At 35.9% G+C, this 19,942-nt stretch overlaps 1 protein-coding gene across 38 annotated transcripts in view; it reads left to right on the forward strand.

The window, feature by feature from the left end:
- Nucleotides 1-19,942, forward strand: part of CAPRIN2 (caprin family member 2) — a 41,911-nt gene that overhangs the window by 4,468 nt on the left and 17,501 nt on the right. For 16 of the 38 annotated variants that reach the window (XM_079936210.1, XM_079936223.1, XM_079936224.1 and 13 more), the window contains exons 4-10: nucleotides 6,406-6,492; nucleotides 10,025-10,099; nucleotides 11,385-11,623; nucleotides 12,851-12,933; nucleotides 14,970-15,137; nucleotides 16,154-16,197; nucleotides 17,100-17,777. In XM_079936210.1, the coding sequence (XP_079792336.1) occupies nucleotides 6,406-6,492; nucleotides 10,025-10,099; nucleotides 11,385-11,623; nucleotides 12,851-12,933; nucleotides 14,970-15,137; nucleotides 16,154-16,197; nucleotides 17,100-17,777 (1,374 nt within the window). Of the gene's footprint in view, nucleotides 1-6,405; nucleotides 6,493-10,024; nucleotides 10,100-11,384; nucleotides 11,624-12,850; nucleotides 12,934-14,969; nucleotides 15,138-16,153; nucleotides 16,198-17,099; nucleotides 17,778-19,942 lie in introns of those variants that run through there. The other 22 variants (XM_079936228.1, XM_079936232.1, XM_079936243.1 and 19 more) reach the window with 5 other exon arrangements.

A 19,942-nucleotide genomic window follows, 5' to 3' on the forward strand; every position in this document is an offset into this window, starting at 1 on the left:
CTGACCTCGAATTTTTGTGATGTAGTAAATTACAGTTTTGCTGAGGCACAGATTTGAATTGTCTGAGCTCCGAGAATGATGGGCTTAGATAGCTGGTGAAAGGACTTAGCTGGACATTTCAGCGTTTCAACATGGCTTTGTTTTTAAGTAGTCATGGTATATTCGATAACTTTTAAAGTGATGAAACTTCCCTTTGTGTAAATACCCTTGGAGGAAATGTTCTGTTACAGTAGTGTTTTTGACTTTGGGGAAACATAGGGGATGAGAGTGGGGAGGTTGGTGGTTCTCATGATAGCTCTGTAAGAAATGTCGAGGATATGCTATATTTCAGAGCTCCAGCCAGGTAAACTTTAATCTCAGCATTTCATTACTGCCTTCACAACTACATGTTGCTTCTATAGTATTAATTTAGATTTCTTGAGTAATATCCTGACAAATGCCAAATTTATATTGCCAATAGATGAGTCCTCTCAACTCTAGATTCTTATGTCCAGTTGTCTTTGACATCTTTGACTTCATTTTGCTTCCCAGAACCTGTTCCTCCTTTAACCTTCACTATGTCAGTTAATGGCTTGATGAATTAGAAGGATGGAGTTGCCCAAAACCTTGGAGAATTTCTCGTTTTTCTCTTCATACCTCATATCTAGCCCATCAGCAAGTCTGGTCAATTCTGCCTTCAAAATAAATCCAGAAACAGACCATTTCTCATAAATTCTGCTTCTTCCTTCCTGTTCCACACCACATCACCTTTCATCTGCATTACTGTAACAGCTTCCTCACAGGTTTTTCTATTTCTGCTCTCTCTCCAAGTCTATTCTTAACATAGTAGCCTCAGTAATTCTTTTCAAATACAAGTCAGATGGTCATTCCTCTGCTCAAAAGTCCCTCCCTATTGGTTCCCATCATGGTGGCAAAATGTCCTATAAGGCCCTACGGAATGTGCTCCCCACTTCCTTTTACATCTTTATTGCATTTCCTGCACTGCTCTCTCTTGCTGGCTTCATCCCAGCAACACTGGCCTTCTTGCTGGTCCTCAAACATCCCAGCCACACTTCTACTTCAGGGCTTTTGCATGTGCTGTTCTTACTGCCTGGGATGCTTTTTTCCCAGATGTCTAAATGGCTCCATTCCCAATCTCCTTCAGCTTTTTATTTGAAGGTCATCTTAGTAACGCATGTCCTGACAATACCATACCTCCATTCCCCCATTCACACTCTTTTGCTCCTTTCCTTGCTTTAATTTTCTTAATAAAAGTGCTTCTGTGACAAACTGTAAAGTTTTATCTCTCCTTCTCTTACACTGTAAGTTCCATTAAAGTAGAGATTTTGTCTGTCACTGTTGTTTTCCTAGTACTTAGAATGGTTTATAGTATATGGTAGGCATTTAAATATGTATTACATATAGATTTACTAAATATAAAGTGATTGAATGTTAGGTTTTTAGGTGTGATTAATTATATAGTTAGTGGTACTTTTGAGAAATAACATCTCATACAAGGAATATATACTTAAGGTAGAAATTTAGAAAATGCAGATGAGTCAGAAGAAAAAAAATCTATAATCTGACCCCTCAGAGAACTGTTGTCAGTAGTATAGTACTTAATTTAAAAGCTCTAAGTTTAGTTTTTAAAGTTGCAAGTAATTCACATAGTTTAGAAATCAGGAAATATTAAAAAAGATAGTTTTTCTTTCACCCTGTCCTTCCTCTGTTCATTTCTCATCTTACAAAATAATGATTCTAATAGGTTACTTTGTATTTGTCCATAGTTTCTTGAAGCCTGTATACAGTTTAGCTTAATATAGATACTTCTGGGGCCTTTATTTTTGCTTCTTTTTTTCTTAGTGTACTTTATTTTTTGGGCAGCTTTAGAAATTGAGCCGACAGTAGAGAGAATTCCTGTATACCCCTTGACCCCACCACACACGCACAGCCTTCTCAGCTGTCACCATTCCATACCAGAGTAGTACATTTGTTACAATTGAACCTACATTGACACATCATCATCAAAGTCCATAGCTTACATTAGGGTTCAACTCATTCTGTGGGTTTTGACAAATACGTAATGGCATGTATCCACTGTTATAGTAACATACAGAATAGTTTCACTGCTCTAAACATCTGTGCTCTGCCTGTTCATTCTTTATTAATGTGGTGTCAGTGTTTCCATAATACTTTAAAGTTTGGTTGAAATGCTCTCAAACTGTCAGCCTGGTTCTTTTTTGGGTGGGAGTGCTTTGAAAATATTCTCCATTTTTTCTTTGAAAATTGATCTGTTTAGATTTTTATTGTTTTTGGAGTCAACTTTTTAAAACTTTTCCTTGAAAATCACTAATATTTCATCCAGTTTTAAAAAATTATTTGCAAAGATTGGGACAAAGTAATTATTTATAAAAGCCTATTTCTGTATTACTTTATTTCTAACTTTGTGTGGTTGTATTTCCTCGTTTACTCAATTAAGTTAGTGAGTAGCTTAAAAAAATTCTTTTTTAAAGCCAGCTTTTATTTTTTCTCTCCTACGCCTTTTATCTTTTTGCTTTCCTTTGGTTTATTTGCTTCATTTTCTATCTTTAAGCTGAGTGCTTAATTTGTCCTCCCCCCCCCCCCCCACCAACCTATATGTATTTAAAGCTGTGACTATTACTTCAAGCACTGCTTTGGCTGATACTATAGATTTGATTTGATACTGTTTTCAGTATTGTTGGCTAGAAATTTTGTAATTCAGTTTGTATTTCTTCTTCAACCCAACAGTTATTTGTAATACTGTAAATAAAGCTTTCTATGATCTGCGTGATTATATGTGCCTAGCTAATATAACCTCTTTTGGTAGTAACTCTTAAGTAGCCTGTTGAGACTAAGCTATAGACTTCTGAGATTTCACTATTGCTAACATAAAGTTAGATTTCTCCTTTAAAATAGTAAGAAAAGTGTCTTAATGAAGTTTTTTAGAGTCCCATTTGTAACTTTAATGTCTATTTTGATTGAGGTCTGGATTTGAAACGGAAAACCGAGACTCAAGTGAGTGCTTGAGCAAAAGGCAAGGGTACTTGATGCTTTCAGCTGCTATACCTGTAGTCTAGGTCAGAGCTTTTGGGAGCTGGTACCAAGATAGTGGCAGAGGGGTTTGAATAAAGTAGTTGGATTTGAGAGGTAAAATCAACATAGCTTGGTACTGTGTAGGAATAGAGAGAAGAACCAAGAGTGGTTTCCAGGTTTCTGGCTTGACCAGTTGGGTGGATGGCAAAACCATTTATTGGGCTTGGAAACACCGGGAGAGAAGAATGTTTTGGGAGGATGGGATAAAGAGCTCAATTTTGGACCATTGATTTTAATGTGCCTGTGAAACATTAAAGGGTGAGATATCTAGTAAGTATTTATGAGAAGGTCTGGAGCATAGAGAAGTTTAGTCTACAGATCTATCACCTGTATGGCTGCTAATTGAAGCCATGAGAAAAGATGAGACTATCACGGGTGAGAGTATAGAAAGCAGAAAAGAAGCGTAAGACAGAATGCTAAAGAAATCTGACATTTCATGTTTGGATAATAATATTGATAGTGGCTAAAAATATTGATAGTGAACTTACTTTCGGGCCAGGCATCATTCTCAGTGATTTATAAACGTGAAATCATTTAAATTGCACATCTCTGTGATGTAGGTCCTATTATCTTTATAAGTGCTTAAAAACTGAGGTGAGAATAGTTAACGGAAAAATTGCCGGTAAATAAAAAGCTGGAGAAATGGGAAGTTAGTGTTACAAAAAAACAAGGGATCTTAGTAGAGCAGGAGGATGCCTTTATGTTGAAGTCTTCTGAGAAGTTAACCAAAATGAGAGCTATACAAGATGCATAGGTTTAAAGGATGGGACTGACATCGCTGACTTTAGCCAGGACAGTTCTGGTGGAATGGTGGAAACAATTCAGGTTGATAAGGGCTGAGGAGGAAATGGAAACTGTGTAGGCATTTTTGATATATGTCTGAGACTGGAAGGATGTGGTTGCCAGAAAGGCACTTTTTATTTTTCTTATTTAGGTTGGGGGAGACTTGAACTTGTTAAATGCTGGTTTCAGCATCAACAGAGAGGGAGAGGCTCAAGACATTAAAGAGAGAATCAGAGTAAGATCTCCCATGAAGGCAGAATTGAATAGGATCCAGGGCACAGGTGGAAGGACATCTCCTCCAGTATATAAAGAAAGAGAGAAAGAAAGGATGGATCCACATTTGATGATGGGAAGTCGAGGTAGTTCCCATTTGATTTTGCTTTTCTTGAGTCAAAGTTAATACCATTTGGGAGTAGATATGAAGCGGTATTCCTTTTTAGTTTTACATCCCTTTGAGGACTGTATGATATGGTTATGTTATCTGTGCATTCTTGGTTCTATATTTGGAAGGCCTCTCTACCTGTTTTGTTAAGACATATGTAGTCCAAACAAAGTATTGCACGTAAGTTACAATGCATAATAAAGCAAGTGTCAGAACCCACTGCTCAACCCAAATAGTATATTACCAACAACACTGAAGCTCCTTTGCAGAACTCTCTTTCCTGTAACCTGACCTTGAACTTTTTCCCCCTCATTCCCTTCCTTTTGTTTTAACAGGACTAATTTGTTGTCCTTAAATCTGTTAGGGTTGCTTTTTTGAAACTTATGATAAATGTTATACTGTATATTCTTCAGTTTATCATTTTTATTCATTATGTTTAGGATTTTTATATTGATGCAAGTAGCTATATTTCATCTGTTTTTCTCTACTTAGTAGTCTGTAAATAGATGGATGTTTGAGTTGTTTATTTTTTGGCATTCTACTTTGATTGGTCTTATATGTGTTACTGAGGTACAGGTGTAAGATTTCTTCAGGGTGTATACCTATCATTGGGTTGTAGGGTATACCCATAGTTAACTTCATAGTAAGAATGTTAAACTATTTTCCAAAATTATTGTACCAATTTATGCTAAGACAAGGAGTACACAGGAGTTCCTATTGTTCTGTACCTTTATAAAGACGTAGTACTATCAGATTATTTTAAAAACAGCTTTATTGAGGTATCATAAATATATTATAACATTAACCCATTGTAAACGTACAATTCAATAATTTATAGTAAATTTGTAGAGTTACGCAGCTATCACAACAATCGAGTTTTAGAACATTTCTATAACCCCTTCAAGTTCTCTTTTGTGCCCTTATTTGCTTTCTATCTCTATAAATTTGGCTTTTCTGGATATTTCATATAAAATAAAGTCTTGCATCCGGCTTTTTTGACTTACCATTATGTTTTTGAGGTTCATCCATGTTATAGCATGTATCAGTAATTCATTTATTTTCATTGCTAACTAGAATTCCTTTGTATGGTTATAACACATTTTGCTTATCCATTTACCAGTTGCTGAATATTCGGATTGTTTTTATTTTGGGCTATAATGAATAATGTACTATATAAATTTACTTACAGGTCTTTAAGTGGGCATATGTTTTAATTTCTTTTGGGTAGATACCCAGAAGTGGAATATTATATTATTTTAACCATGGAGGCTTTGTAATATGCCTTTGTCTGATTGGACAAGTTCCCCATCTTGTTCTGTTTCATAATGGCCCTTTGAGGTAAAGTCCCACCAAAAAAATAGATAACTAATGAGAACGTGCTGTATAGCACAGGGAATTCTACTTCACTGTACAGTAGAAACTAACACAACATTGGAAAACAACTATACCCCAATTAAAAAACAAAACAAAACAACCTACCCCTTCTCTAATTATCAACTTCGTTCATCTGTGAAATCTCAAAGAAAATTTTCCTCTTTAAATTTACAGGGAATTCCCTGGAAGTCCAGTGGTTAGGACTCTGCACTTTCACTGCTGAGGGCCCGGGTTCAATCCCTGGTTGGGGAACTATGATCCCACAAGCTGCACGGTGTGGCCAAAAAAAAAAAAAAAATATATATATATATATATATATACACACAATATTTCTGTCACAATACTTAATTTGTCTGTTATAGGTAATTATTTACAAGTCTTTCCTACCATAGTATAAGTTTCTTGAGGTTGCTTTCATCTGTGTGATTCTCACTGTGCTATTTGTGTAATATATTTGTGTAGTGAATGAATATCGACAGAGGAATCCTATTGGCTCAGTGCTCTTAAAACCCACAGGCCTCTCTGACCTTAGACTTTATAGATAGTCAGCTTTATTATTATTATGGTTCAGATTTCTAGCATAAACAATTGAATTTTTAAATTTAACTTTATGTAACTTCTATTAAATACTTTCTCCATACTTTTTTTGAGTATGTATAGTAAATGGCTAGTTCCTAAAGTCTTAAATCTCCTTTGCTGTTATTAAGGAACTTATTTTGAGATATTTGTACTTAGAAGTTCACAGAATTGATTTTTTTTATCCTGTTCGGTAGGAAGCAGTTGAGAAATATGAAGAAGTGCTACATAACTTAGAATTTGCCAAGGAGCTTCAGAAAACCTTTTCTGGACTGAGCCAAGATGTGAGTATGTTTTCTTTGCTTTTCCTAAAACGAACTTAACCACTGATCTTGAAGAAAATATCAAGTGTCTGATAATGGTGTTTGGTTATTGTTCATCTCATTCCTGCTGATATTTTATCGGGGGAGGTGGGGAGGAGTATAGTTTCTGAAGAACTAGTGTTTTCAGATTTCTAGAGTCTCAGCACAAATGTTATCTGAATATGAGGCATTGTGAATAAAGTGTTAGTTATCTAATGTGTATTATTTCACTGTGGAATTACGGAAATCATTGAGAAGGGGCATGAAAACTATTTTGACAGATAACATTTATTAAAGACGTTTTAGAATATAGGCTTGAAAATTTATATTACATAGGCTTGTAAGTTTAGCGTTACTGGTAGACTCTTCTTGAGAGCGTGGTAGTTATTACCAGGAAAATTTATGGTTCATCTTACATTTAAATAGCGTTAAGTCTGGTCCCACTGCTTGTTTCAATTGCTCTGTGTTGGCAACTCAAACTTTTCTCTTCCACAGATTTAATCAGTAATTAATAGTGAAGTCTTAAGCATTCATTAATGAAGTATTCTTCATTGTTTTAGAATCTTAGTGTTAGATGGCCCTTGAAAGATCATGTTCTACCAATTGAGGAAATAATTTGGTAAATTCATTTCTGAGATGGGGAGCATGCCTCATAAGATAGTCTTTTCTACTTTTGGGATATTTTCTTGTTTGGCGAATTAAAATTCTCTTCTCCATTCCTGTGGCATCAAAAAAGAACCAATAAAAAAATAAAAACCCCAAAACATCATTCTGAAGCTGAAGACAGCTACCATCTTAATCCTTGTAAAATATAGTTCTGAGTTGCTCTCTTCTGGATGTCTGACTTAATTAACTTTTGAAAGGTATTGTGAAACCTAAAATAGTGTAGTATAGAGACACTTCCTTCTGTTTTCTGGATAATTCTGTTAATGCAAGTCTAAGATGATATTAGCTTTGTTATCCATAGCACACTTTAACTCGTGTTTACTTATTCATCACTTAATTATAATACTTTCTGTTAGTTTCACAGTTGTTAAATACTTCTAGGCTGTTTTAGATACAATACTTCTAAGTCATTTTTTTTCTTGTGTGATTGATTCCCCGTCCCCCCACCCCCCATATGTTAAGTTTATTTAGTTTTGGTCCATTGTGCTAAAAAAATGATCTTTTATATCTGCCTTCTGGTTGGAGGTTTGAAGTATATTTTTATAATACTTAAAAATTTCTGTTAACTCTCTTTCTGAGTTACCCTGTCAAATTTTCATTTTCCACTCAGGTGTTTTTTTTCAATGTATCATGTTCTTTTTATTTATTTATTTATTTATTTTTTACATCTTTAATTGGAGTATAATTGCTTTACAATGGTGTGTTAGTTTCTGCTTTATAACAAAGTGAATCAGCTATACATATACATATGTTCCCATATCTCTTCCCTCTTGCGTCTCCTTCCCTCCCACCCTCCCTATCCCACCCCTCCAGGCGGTCACAAAGCACCGAGCTGATCTCCCTGTGCTATGCAACTGCTTCCCACTAGCTATCTACCTTACGTTTGGTAGTGTATATATGTCCATGCCTCTCTCTCGCTTTGTCACAGCTTACCCTTCTCCCTCCCCATATCCTCAAGTCCATTCTCTAGTAGGTCTGTGTCTTTATTCCTGTCTTACTCTAGGTTCTTCATGACATTTTTTTTTCTTAAATTCCATATATATGTGTTAGCGTACGGTATTTGTCTTTCTCTTTCTGACTTACTTCACTCTGTATGACAGACTCTAGGTCTAGCCACCTCATTACAAATAGCTCAATTTCGTTTCTTTTTATGGCTGAGTAATATTCCATCTTATATATGTGCCACATCTTCCTTATCCATTCATCCGATGATGGACACTTAGGTTGTTTCCATCTCTGGGCTATTGTAAATAGAGCTGCAATGAACATTTTGGTACATGACTCTTTTTGAATTATGGTTTTCTCAGGGTATATGCCCAGTAGTGGGATTGCTGGGTCATATGGTAGTTCTATTTGTAGTTTTTTAAGGGACCTCCATACTGTTCTCCCCAGTGGCTGTATCAATTTACATTCCCACCAACAGTGCAAGAGGGTTCCCTTTTCTCCACACCCTCTCCAGCATTTATTGTTTCTAGATTTTTTGATGATGGCCATTCTGACTGGTGTGAGATGATATCTCATTGTAGTTTTGATTTGCATTTCTCTAATGATTAATGAAGTTGAACATTCTTTCATGTGTTTGTTGGCAGTCTGTATATCTTCTTTGGAGAAATGTCTATGTAGGTCTTCTGCCCATTTTTGGATTGGGTTGTTTGTTTTTTTGTTATTGAGCTGCATAAGCTGCTTGTAAATTTTGGAGATAATCCTTTGTCAGTTGCTTCATTTGCAAATATTTAGATTTAAATCTTTTTTTAAACACCATCCATGTGCCAGGCACCTATGGAGGTTCACTTTTTTTTTAAAATTAATTTATTTATTTTTGGCTGCGTTGGGTCTTCATTGCTGTGCGTGGGCTTTCTCTAGTTGCGGTGAGTGGGGGGGGGGGCTACTCATTGTGCCTTCTCTTGTGGCAGAGCACGGGCTGTAGGTGCCTGGGCTTCAGTAGTTGTGGCGTGTGGGCTATAGAGCAGAGGTTCAGTAGTTGTGGCGCACGGGCTTAGTTGCTCTGTGGCATATGAGATCTTCCTGGACCAGGGTTGGTACCCATGTCCCCTGCATTGGCAGGCGGATTCTTAACCACTGCATCACCAGGGAAGTCCAAGGTTCACTATTTTTATAGCGAAGTACCTTCCAGCCTAGGAATTTGGGGGCTTTCTTTTTTAACTCTTTCGTCAGACCTCTTCTATGGTAGCCTGTTTTGCAGTTTGTGTAGCATTTTCTTCTTTCCCTTCAAACTAAAGTTGGAAGCCTTCAGCCCACCACATCTCTCTTTATCTTCATGATATGAGCTTTGTCCTTTGGGGATTTATCATTCTAAGTCATGGTTCAGAAAATAAATTTTATGGTTCGGTGCTATTGGTTGACAGCAGTTTACTTCATATCTTCTTTCTAAATCAGTTTTCAACTGAAAGAAGAGAAGTCACCTGATTTCTTAGTTTCCACATAAATAAGAATAGGCTGCTGTCAGTGGTTTTCATGACATCTGATTATGACGTAGGAGACAGCATGTTTCTTACTTGATACCTGATAGAATCGATAAATATTTGAGGTTCTGTCATGTGTCAGACTCTGTGCTGGATACTAGTGATATACTGGTGAACAACAGAGGTATAGTCCCTGCCATCATGGAGCTGAAGCGTAAGGGGGATGCAGCTAAAGAAAAAGATAAGCATTTCATATAATAGATACTTTGATAGGGGAAGTTCAGGATGACCTGAGCCCATAAGAACACCTAATCCAACCCTGGGAGGTGGCCAAAGAGAGATCTGAGGTAATCATGTGATATAGTCCTGAAGATGTCCTCAGCACCAACTGCCTTTTCTTATACCATCATGAATCTGTGTCCAAGGGAATCCCACTGTCTTGGAGAGCTAGAATTGCCACCTCTATCGTCTTTCCTCCTCTCAAGCAGAAGCTGAGTTTGGTAAGTGTTATTGGTGTAAGTCCATATTAAGGTCTTGGAAAAAGCTTTTCTGAGCCTTTGCCGTCCTGAAGAAAATACCCTTGCCCACGTAACCCCCAACCAGTCCATTTCTCACTCTTAAAATTTTATCTTCAGCCATTGTCTCTTGTCCCTGGTAGTAGCACAAGTCATATTTATTAAGTTGCTTTCATACCCTGTAGAAAGGAATTAATAATGCCATAATGAATCTTTTTCCTGAGGTTTTTTTTTTTTAAGGCCCCATCTTGATTAGGATTTATGAATGTCTCTTTTGTAGAGTTTTAAATGTTGATGCTGAATCAAAGTACTTTAACTCATCTATAGGAAAAATATAAAAGTTTTTTTTTTTGTTATCTTAATTTTCATACCTTGGAAAATATCCAGTACGTTGGAAACATTACAAACAGAAAAACACCTATGGGGAGAAAAGACCTTTTGGGTTTCTCAGTGGAAATAGATGGTACTTTTTGTTATTGGTATTTTATAAATGAGAAGCCACTTTTGGAACCCACATATTATATCAGACTTTAAGGTATTACAGTTGTAAGCTTTACAGTAGACTCGGAGCTGCTCAGTCTACACACACACACACACACACACACACACACACACGCATTTGAGGGAAAACTTACATTCCACTAATTTTCCATGTGTGTTTCCATGACAAACTATTATGAAAACTCTCTCAGTTTTGCTTAAAAAAACCCCTGTTTGCTGTGGCTGTTTTTTTGGCATTACATTTGTAAGACATTTTATTTCTGTTTGGTTTTCAGTTCCTTACGCTTTAAGCAGTCTTCTTTGGTTGGTTGAAAATCAACCATTTTAAATACTCTTCCCCTGGAACATAAGATTTAAAAAAAACCCCAAACTAAACTGAAGCATTTTCTTAAAATACTTAGCCTAAAAAGGCTTGGTATACATAATATGGAAAAGTAAAACCTTATGATTAATATAGACATTAACGATAGGTACTTTGCTTCTCATCATGGTGATAGTAGAGGTACTAGGTTCAGCCTGGGGTTGGGAGTCACATATTAGACTTCTTTAGCTTTGGTTAGCTGAGACAAACCAGCTAAGTACTCGGTGACTTCTTTAGCTCAAAAAGCAAGCAGGCGGTTAAATGACCTTGTCAGTTTCACAGTCAGTGTTATATATTTGAGATTTATCATCTAATCTCAACTCTTTGGGATTGGACTTTTGTAGACGAATGGATTGCTAGTATGGGTTGTGGAGAGTTGTCAGTCTTAATTAGCGTTTGTTTTAACAGCTGCTTAAAGCGCAGAAGAAAGCCCAGAGAAGGGAGCACATGCTAAAACTTGAGGCTGAGAAGAAAAAGCTTCGCACTATACTTCAAGTTCAGTATGTATTACAGAACTTGATGCAGGAACATGTACAGAAAGACTTCAAAGGGGGCTTGAATGGTGCAGTGTATTTGCCTTTAAAAGAACTTGACTACCTCATTAAATTTTCAAAATTGACCTGTCCTGAAAGAAATGAAAGTCTGAGGTAAGTTAATGAAAATATTTTCCTGAAACAGGACACATAACACTTTAGTCTAGCTTTTCAGCATGTATATATGTATATGTATGTGTGTATGTGTATATATATATATTCAGCTTTGGAAACGTTGGCCTGCCCAGACTCTCACGAGGTTGATAGCCTGTCTACTAAGAAAGTGAATTTGAATGATCTCATTAACCTGCTTCCTTATTGTAACACTGATTTTTAAAATGTCTGATCAAGTTTTAACCTTGTATAGGTATTAACCATAATACTAATTATGTATATTCTTAAAAATTTTTTGTAATTATATCAGGCTGTTGTGTTACCTGAGAGTCTTTGCCTCCTTACTACTGCTGTACTTAAGTGGAGGTGAATAAAATTTAACTTGATTAGTATTGAGTGTTCTTCTTAGGCTGTGAGTAAATACTGAGAAACAAATCTGATAATTTAAAATATAAAACCAGCAAATTGAGGCAACCCAATTTTTTTCTCCTACAGTATCTATTTACTGTTTTTGCTTAGATGGAGTAAATCAGCTAATGAGCAGAAGCTGTATGCTTTTGGTTTGTTAGATACAGGTTGTTTCAATGCTGTGTCTGTTAGCCATGCAAAAGCAGTTAGATTTCAACTGCTTTAGAAATTAGCCCTATCAGTGCAGGAAGAAACCTGATAAAACTCTTAATTACTTATATATAGCCATATATATATATTTATTCCCATCCCAATAGTCTGTTCCATCATCATTACCTATTTGGATGCTTCCTTCTCTTGCTTCAGTTTGGTAGATCCAAGGAATGTGGCTTACTTTAATATGTGAAATGTAAGTGAAACAATTTGAAAAATGAGCTGCTCTCTTTAAAGACAAATGCAGCTCTTAATATTTCCATTCCACTGTTTTTTTTTTTTTTATCTAGGGCATATACTTGATAATGAAGGATACCACACTGATTGCTTTAAACTCTTTTTGTTCTATTCCTTAATAGCTGTATTTGGTAAAATCTTTATTTTAGTTGTTTTAAGGAAAAATGCTGAACGTTTGAAATCCATAAATGGGTATTTAGTCATCTTTTATAAAATTTCAATTTTTCATTTCCAAAGAGTAAAAAAACACAAAATTAACATTGAATGTCTTAATTGTTGATGGGTTATATTGTATAAATTGTACTGCTCCATATATAAATATATGTGCCTCTAAAGCCACTTTGTTCTGCTGCTGCTTTTCCTTGTCAGTGTTGAAGACCAGATGGAGCAGTCATCCTTGTACTTTTGGGACCTTTTGGAAGGTAGTGAGAAAGCAGTGGTAGGAACGACATGTGAGTTTTCTCTACTCTGGACTTATGCAGTAAATACTAAACTTTACATCTAGGAGTTTAGTATGATATTGAGGGCCAAAACTGTGTCAGTCCATCAGAACTTACATGTCTGACAATACTAGATTCATCGGCAGAATGATATCTTTGTTTAGTTCTGTTAAAAGCAGCTATTGTATAATTGTACTCGCTAAAATGGAGCCTAGGGAGAGTTTTGAGGTGACGAGTCACTGTCATTTGGGAACAAGAGCTAGGGACTAGTGCTTGAGCATTTTGGGGTTCAGTTCTCTATTGTGCGTGGTAGTACCTGTTCTATTTACAAATCTTAAATCCACATACTGTTAATATCAAGGCTTTTCTATCAGACCTGCTTAAGAAAATAAGAATGATTTGGCTACATAGTCTATTCAAATATTGTTGTCTATTGGTCTGGAAATGATCTGGGGAGAAAGAGTCCTTTTGGCTTCCTAGATAGGCTTTGGCCAAATGACCAAGTACAAATGTTTGGACATGAAGTACACAGTTTTGTGTACTAGTTTAGGATAACGAAAACTCATTGGAAGCTGGTAAACATTTTTGTTACTAGTGATTGCTTCCTTTTTAAAAATATTTAAGTATGAATAACTATCTCAATTTCTAAGTCCTTTAAAGTTTAAACCACAGAAATTTATTGCTTGGCTGGAATGCAAAATGATACAAAAACTTTGGAAACTAGTTTGTTAGTTTCTTATAAAATTAAGCATGCACTTACTATATAACCAAGCAGTTACACTTCTGGTACCGGAGAGAATTGAAAACATACATTCACATGAGTACTTGTACATGAATGTTCATACCAGCTTATCCTAATAGTCCCAAATTGAACACATCCCGGATGTACACCAACTGATAATTAATAAACAAAATGTGATATATTCATGCAATGGAATCTACTCAGCAATGAAAAAAGGAATGAATTATTGATACTGAAACAGCATGTATGAATCTCAAAATAATTATGCTGAGTGAAAGAAGCCAGACAAAAAATGAGAACATATTGTATGATTCCATTTATATGAAATTCTAGAAAAGACATAACTGGAACGATAGCAGGTCAGTGGTTGCCAGGGAGTAGAGGGAGGAGATTGATTATAAAAGGGGCATAAGGGAACTTTTTGAGTTGTTTAAAATGTTCTGTATCGTGGTTATGGTGGAAGTAACATGACTGTTAACATCTGTTAAAAATGTACACTTAAAATGTGAATTTTGTAAATTATACCTCGAATTTGATTTAAAAAAAAAAAGTCATCTGTGTGTCACAGTATTTCTGTGAAAGGAATAGTAGACCCAAATCAAGTATGAGAACTCTGCTTAATTTGGGAATTATGTTTTTAGTGGATATTAAAAATAAAATAGACTTTAGACCTATTTATGGTACAGTGACTTTAATAACATCATTTTAAGATTTTTCTTGATCATCAAATGGTGATGTGCTAGGAGTGAAATATAGCATAACTCAAGAGTAAAATCTTAATCATGGAATTTTATACTTTAAAAATTCTTTAGAGGTTGTCCAAAATAGGTTTTTCTAAAGTTTATGTTTGAGGAACTGTGTTGTTTATTTCTCTTAAAGCCTAATTACTTGGGGAAGGTAGAGTAATTGCTTTTTGTGATGTCTTGGGGGCAGATGGGAGGAATCACTTTTCTCCCAGCTCAGGGAATAGATGTGTGCTTTTATAACATACTAGATAAAGTCCTTGATTGGAGTCTCTGATTTTTAGCCATTTTTCAAATGGTGTAAATGGAGGCCCAGGGAAACTTAAGTGACTTGCTAAACTTTGGGATTCTGATTTTTAAAATTTATATTGATTCAGCATGACGTAACGATGGACTGCATATTTCCTTTTCATGGTACGACCAGTTCTTTGAATACCCTCAGTGTAGACTGTTATAATGACATACTACAACTAGGATAAAATTATATTACGATTTCTATTCCAAATAATTTTCCATGAACTATTAGGCTATGTGATAACGAAGTCTTAATCACTCTTTCTTAGACAAACACATGAAAGATCTGCTATCTAAATTGTTGAACTCAGGCTATTTTGAAAGTATCCCAGTTCCAAAAAATGCTAAGGAAAAAGAGGTATCATTGGAGGAAGAAATGCTAATAAAATCAGAGAAGAAAAAACAATTATCGAAGACTGAATCTGTCAAAGAGTCAGGTTTGTTGTGATCTCTGAAATTGTTTATAGTGGTTGCATTTTTAACACTTAACCAAAATGAGTCAAATCATTGTAAAATGATTATTTTAATTTTATTTTCTACATGCATAGAAATCTTTACTTGCCCCAGGATAAGCCTAGGTTTAGGACACATCTCTAGGCTTTACTACCATGATTTGCAGAGTCAACCTTAATAGAAACATTAGGTTATACTTTGTTACAAGAGAGTACACTGTTAAAATGAGGCATTTATGGAATTTGAATTCTTTGTTAAACTATTAGGATCATTCCATTTAAAACCATTGTTTAAAATGTGAGTTATAGTACATTCCAATACTGTATAGAACAAGAATGTAAATAATCTAAGGTTAACATATTGATTTAGGAAAAAAATTGCCAAAATCAGTAAAAGAAATAATGTTTTTCAAAATTCCACTTTTCTTGGGGAAGAAACACTTTGAATAAATGGCACCTTGGCTATTTATTGTTGAGGCTGGAGTTATTTAAGAAATATTACTTCTAAGGAGGTAGTCCAAGCAGCCTTTTGGTAGCCACTAGCAAGATTCGAGTATTTCTCGTTTACCCCATGGCACCAGAGCTATAAATCCAACTTGAAAGAAGCTGTGTTTGTGGGTAAGAGGAGATAGTCCTATTTTCAGTCAGAAATCAGTTTTTAACTACAACGTGACTTCAGAAAAGTGTCTTATATAAGCAGAGCTACTAGCTTCAACTAGCCTCAGACCACATGCTTTTGACCAGCACCCAATAGTGAGAATTACTCCTGCCCTGAATGTACTTAATTGCACTATCCTTTTTCTGTTACTATTCTGAAATTTGCCTTAATTTGTACTTAATTGCACTATCCTTTTTCTGTTACTATTCTGAAATTTGTTACTATTCTGAATATCCTTTTTCTGTTACTGTTCTGAAATATGCCCGGAATGAATTACAGTGTAATCAGTCTAAAAACTTGTAGTTTACCTAGTACTTATTTAATATTCCTTTTATCTTCTCAGAGTCTCTTATGGAACTTGCACAGCCAGAGATACAACCACAAGAGGTAAGGTACCGAAAGGTAATTTTCAGTCAATTTTGTTTTTTGAGACTTTTGTATATTGTTGTGGTTAGGAGCTGAGGCTTTGGAGCTAGACTGCTTAAGCTTGAATCCTGGCTCTGCAGCTTATTAGCTTAATGACTTTGGGCAAGATATATAGCCCAGCTGTGTCTGTTATCCTCCTACATAAAATGGGGATAATAACAATGCCTGCCTCATATGGTTATTGTGAGGTTTGAAGGTTAAATCTGAATTACTTACAATTTGGCCTGGCACGCAGAACGGCTCAAGTGTTAGCTGGTGGTGATGGTGGTTTTGGTCCCTGTATTGGAATTTGAAGATGGGTGGGATTTTGCTCTTTCCAGAATTTACTCATATTGGTAATAGAAGAGGGCATTTGTTCTCTTTCTGAAGTGACATCGGAATTCATGGAAGCCGAAAAGAATGGAAGAAGCAAAATCACAGTATGATTGATATATAATGGGAATAAAGAAAAGGCTGGTAATTCAGGAAACATAAGGCTTCAGTGTAAAGAGTAGGACTTTGTGTAGTTGAACTACCCTCTGCCTTAACTTGAAGGGGGTCAGGTGGTCCTAAGCCTGGCAGAGGCAGAGTAACCTTGGTAAAAGAGCCTGAGTCAAGCAAATGTGGCACCACGGTGTGCACTGCTTACCAGTCTCAGGTGAATCAAATATAGGTTGCTACTTTTGAAGTATACTTTTGAAGTTTGTCTTTCTGTTAATTGAGGGGAAAGGAATGGACATAAAAGTAGAATACTCTTTTCAAGTAGGATAAGGTTAGAAGTTTCCTGTTAGCACAATGGCTCAGACCAGTGGACATAGGAGTTCAGTATTCCCTTCAAGGTCTTCTACAGACTGTGACTTGAGCACATTTTCCCTGTGGTTTAGTTTCTTAACAGACGCTACATGACGGAAGTAGATTATTCAAGTAAACAAGATGAAGAGCAATCTTGGGAAGCAGATTATGCTAGAAAACCAAATCTCCCCAAATGTTGGGATGTGCTTACCGAACCAGATGGTCAGGAGAAGAAACAGGAATCCTTCAAGTCCTGGGAGTCTTCCGTGAAGCACCAGGAGGTATCAAAGCCTGCAGTTTCCTTAGAACAGAGGAAACAAGAGATTCCAAAACTCAGGTCCACTCTGCAGGAAGAGCAGAAGAAGCAGGATGTCTCGAAAACCAAGGCAACTCCTAGCCAGTGGAAGCAAGAAGCTCTTAAATCCAAAGTGGGATACATTCAAGAGGAACAGAAGAAGCAGGAGACACCAAAGCCTTGGCCAGTTCAGCTGCAGAAAGAACAGGATCCAAAGAAGCAAACTCCAAAGTCTTGGACACCTTCTGTGCAGAGTGAACAGGACATCACCAAGTCATGGACCACTCCCACGTGTGAAGAACAGGATTCAAGACCGCCAGAGACTCCAAAATCCTGGGAAAACAATGTTGAGAGTCAAAAACACCCTTTAACAACACAATCACAGATTTCTCCAAAGTCCTGGGGGGTAGCTACAGCAAGCCTCATACCAAATGACCAGCTGCTGCCCAGGAAGTTTAATACAGAACCCAAAGATGTGAGTTGATTTGTATCAGTTTGTTCCTATCAATGTAGGCATAAATAGAGATTTGTGGTAGTGATAATTTAAAAGTTCTCTTTAGGAAAAGATCAGTAAAACCCATGTTTAATTAATGTATTAAGTATTTCACTTAGCTCTTTAAAGCATAATTTGTTTTCCCTAGAAAATTGGAAGCAGATTTAATCTGTCATTTGCGCCTAACCTGAAGTGAAATTTCCACAACTAGAAAATATTGTTTTAGTGCTCAAATTTTAATGACATGATATAACATCAAAATAGTGGATAGTTCAGAAAAAACCATAATGTTGAAGAAGTGAGAAACGTAAATGCATGTCAAAAGGCAGGAGACCTTTCTCTGACAAGTTACATTTTTCTGTATTCTCTTCCTTCTCTTTCATTTATAGTCACTCAAATTAGGCTGTCCTCTTTGAAGAAGGTACAGATGGTCAGGAGAAGAAACAGGAATCTTTCATGTCCTGTTTCAGAAGAAGCAGTAGTTGGGGAAGGATCTGAATTAGTTATCTATTTCTGTTTCAGAAGAATTTTCTGCAGATGAAAAGTATAGCCATTAAATATTCTGTAATTAGGTTTTGGAGTATGAGATTTAGTTCAAATATAAGGCCTCATTCTGCTAATGATAAATAACGCATGTCAGTGAGATAAGAAGCCTTATAATGAATAATCTTGGATACGATGCTAGTTAGTGTTGTCTTTTATTAAAGCATAAGTTATTTACCACTGTTTCATTGCAGACTTGTTGAAGACTTGTTACCACCTTGTTTGCTAAGAAATGTGAACTTGCTACCCTCCCAGTGTTCTCCATATACATCTAGTAGTGTTGCTGTACTTCCACACCATTTTAGCCAAAGGCATGCCCGGAAATCTTTGGTCCTCTAACAGTTTGAAAAACATTTTGCTAAGGACCTACTTTATTGCACAGGGAACTATACTAAATATTTTGTAATAACCTATAAGGGAAAAGACTCTGAAAAAGAATACACACACACACATAAAACTGAATCACCGTGATGTACACCTGAAATTAACACGATATTGTAAATCAACTATACTTTAATTAAAAAAGGTGGGGGGAGAAAAACATTTTGCTTAGGGAATTCAAAGCATTGCATTTTATAAGTTACCCCCGCCTCAATTCTACCTTATGGGAAGAGAATTTTAGAATTATTTGTCTCCTTTTATTTTCCTTTCTTCCTCTTTAAGTGGTAATATAATTTTAGCTTCTTCCTGACCCTGCAGAAGATTAATAGCCTTTTTCATAAACTAGATATCATATGACAGTAATTGTAATATAGCAACTATTTTGAGAGATTTATATCTAAAAACCCAATTTAATACCTCAATAAAGCTGTTTAAAAAACCGCAATTAAAAATTCCACTAGGTATAGCAGTGCTGAACCTTTACCGTACCAGAATATTGATACCATGCTGTTTGCTGAATAGTATTTAAAATTAAGGGTGTTTAATTGGAAAGGTCAAAACTCATTTAATGTGCTTTATGGCACAGACATCATTATATTGAAGTTACAGGGTCTCTCAGTGACTGAGAGGACGCTTCTCTGTATAGTAGAGTATTTTCCTCTATCTGTATTGAAATCTCAGCTGTTTGGAACATGACCAAGTACTGTCAAGGGCAAAATAGAGTTCAAAGCCAAAAGACTAGGTAACATGAAATAAATCACTAAAGTTCATACTTTTCTCTTAAAAGAGCCTTTCATATATTCCCTTAGGGTCTATTAACAGTTATTTTATGACACTGTTGACAAGTTTAGCTATGTGACTCCCCAGTGAATTAGAAGGTGGAGAAGAGGAGCTGGTAGGGACAGGCTTGCTGATACCTGTAAGAAATAACCATAAACATGAGGTGTATTTCAGGGTATTCAGCAATCATAAGAAATTTAGCAGGAGGGCGAACCACCTTCTAAACATCAGTAGCCCCCTCCCCCACAAAGTATACCCACTGTATAACAGAATATAATAGTATATTTCCTCAACTCTAGGATATATATGTATGTGCTTTTTACATCTTACTGTTTCTGAAATCAGATATGTGTTAAAAATGGGATGTATATTTAATGTGGAGATAGTAATTTTTTTCCCTGGGGAAAAAAATCATTGATGTGTTTTATATTATAGTCAGTGGC

Source organism: Stenella coeruleoalba (genome assembly GCF_951394435.1).
Source record: "Stenella coeruleoalba genome assembly, chromosome: 11".
In the NCBI taxonomy this organism is placed as follows: Eukaryota; Metazoa; Chordata; class Mammalia; order Artiodactyla; family Delphinidae; genus Stenella; species Stenella coeruleoalba.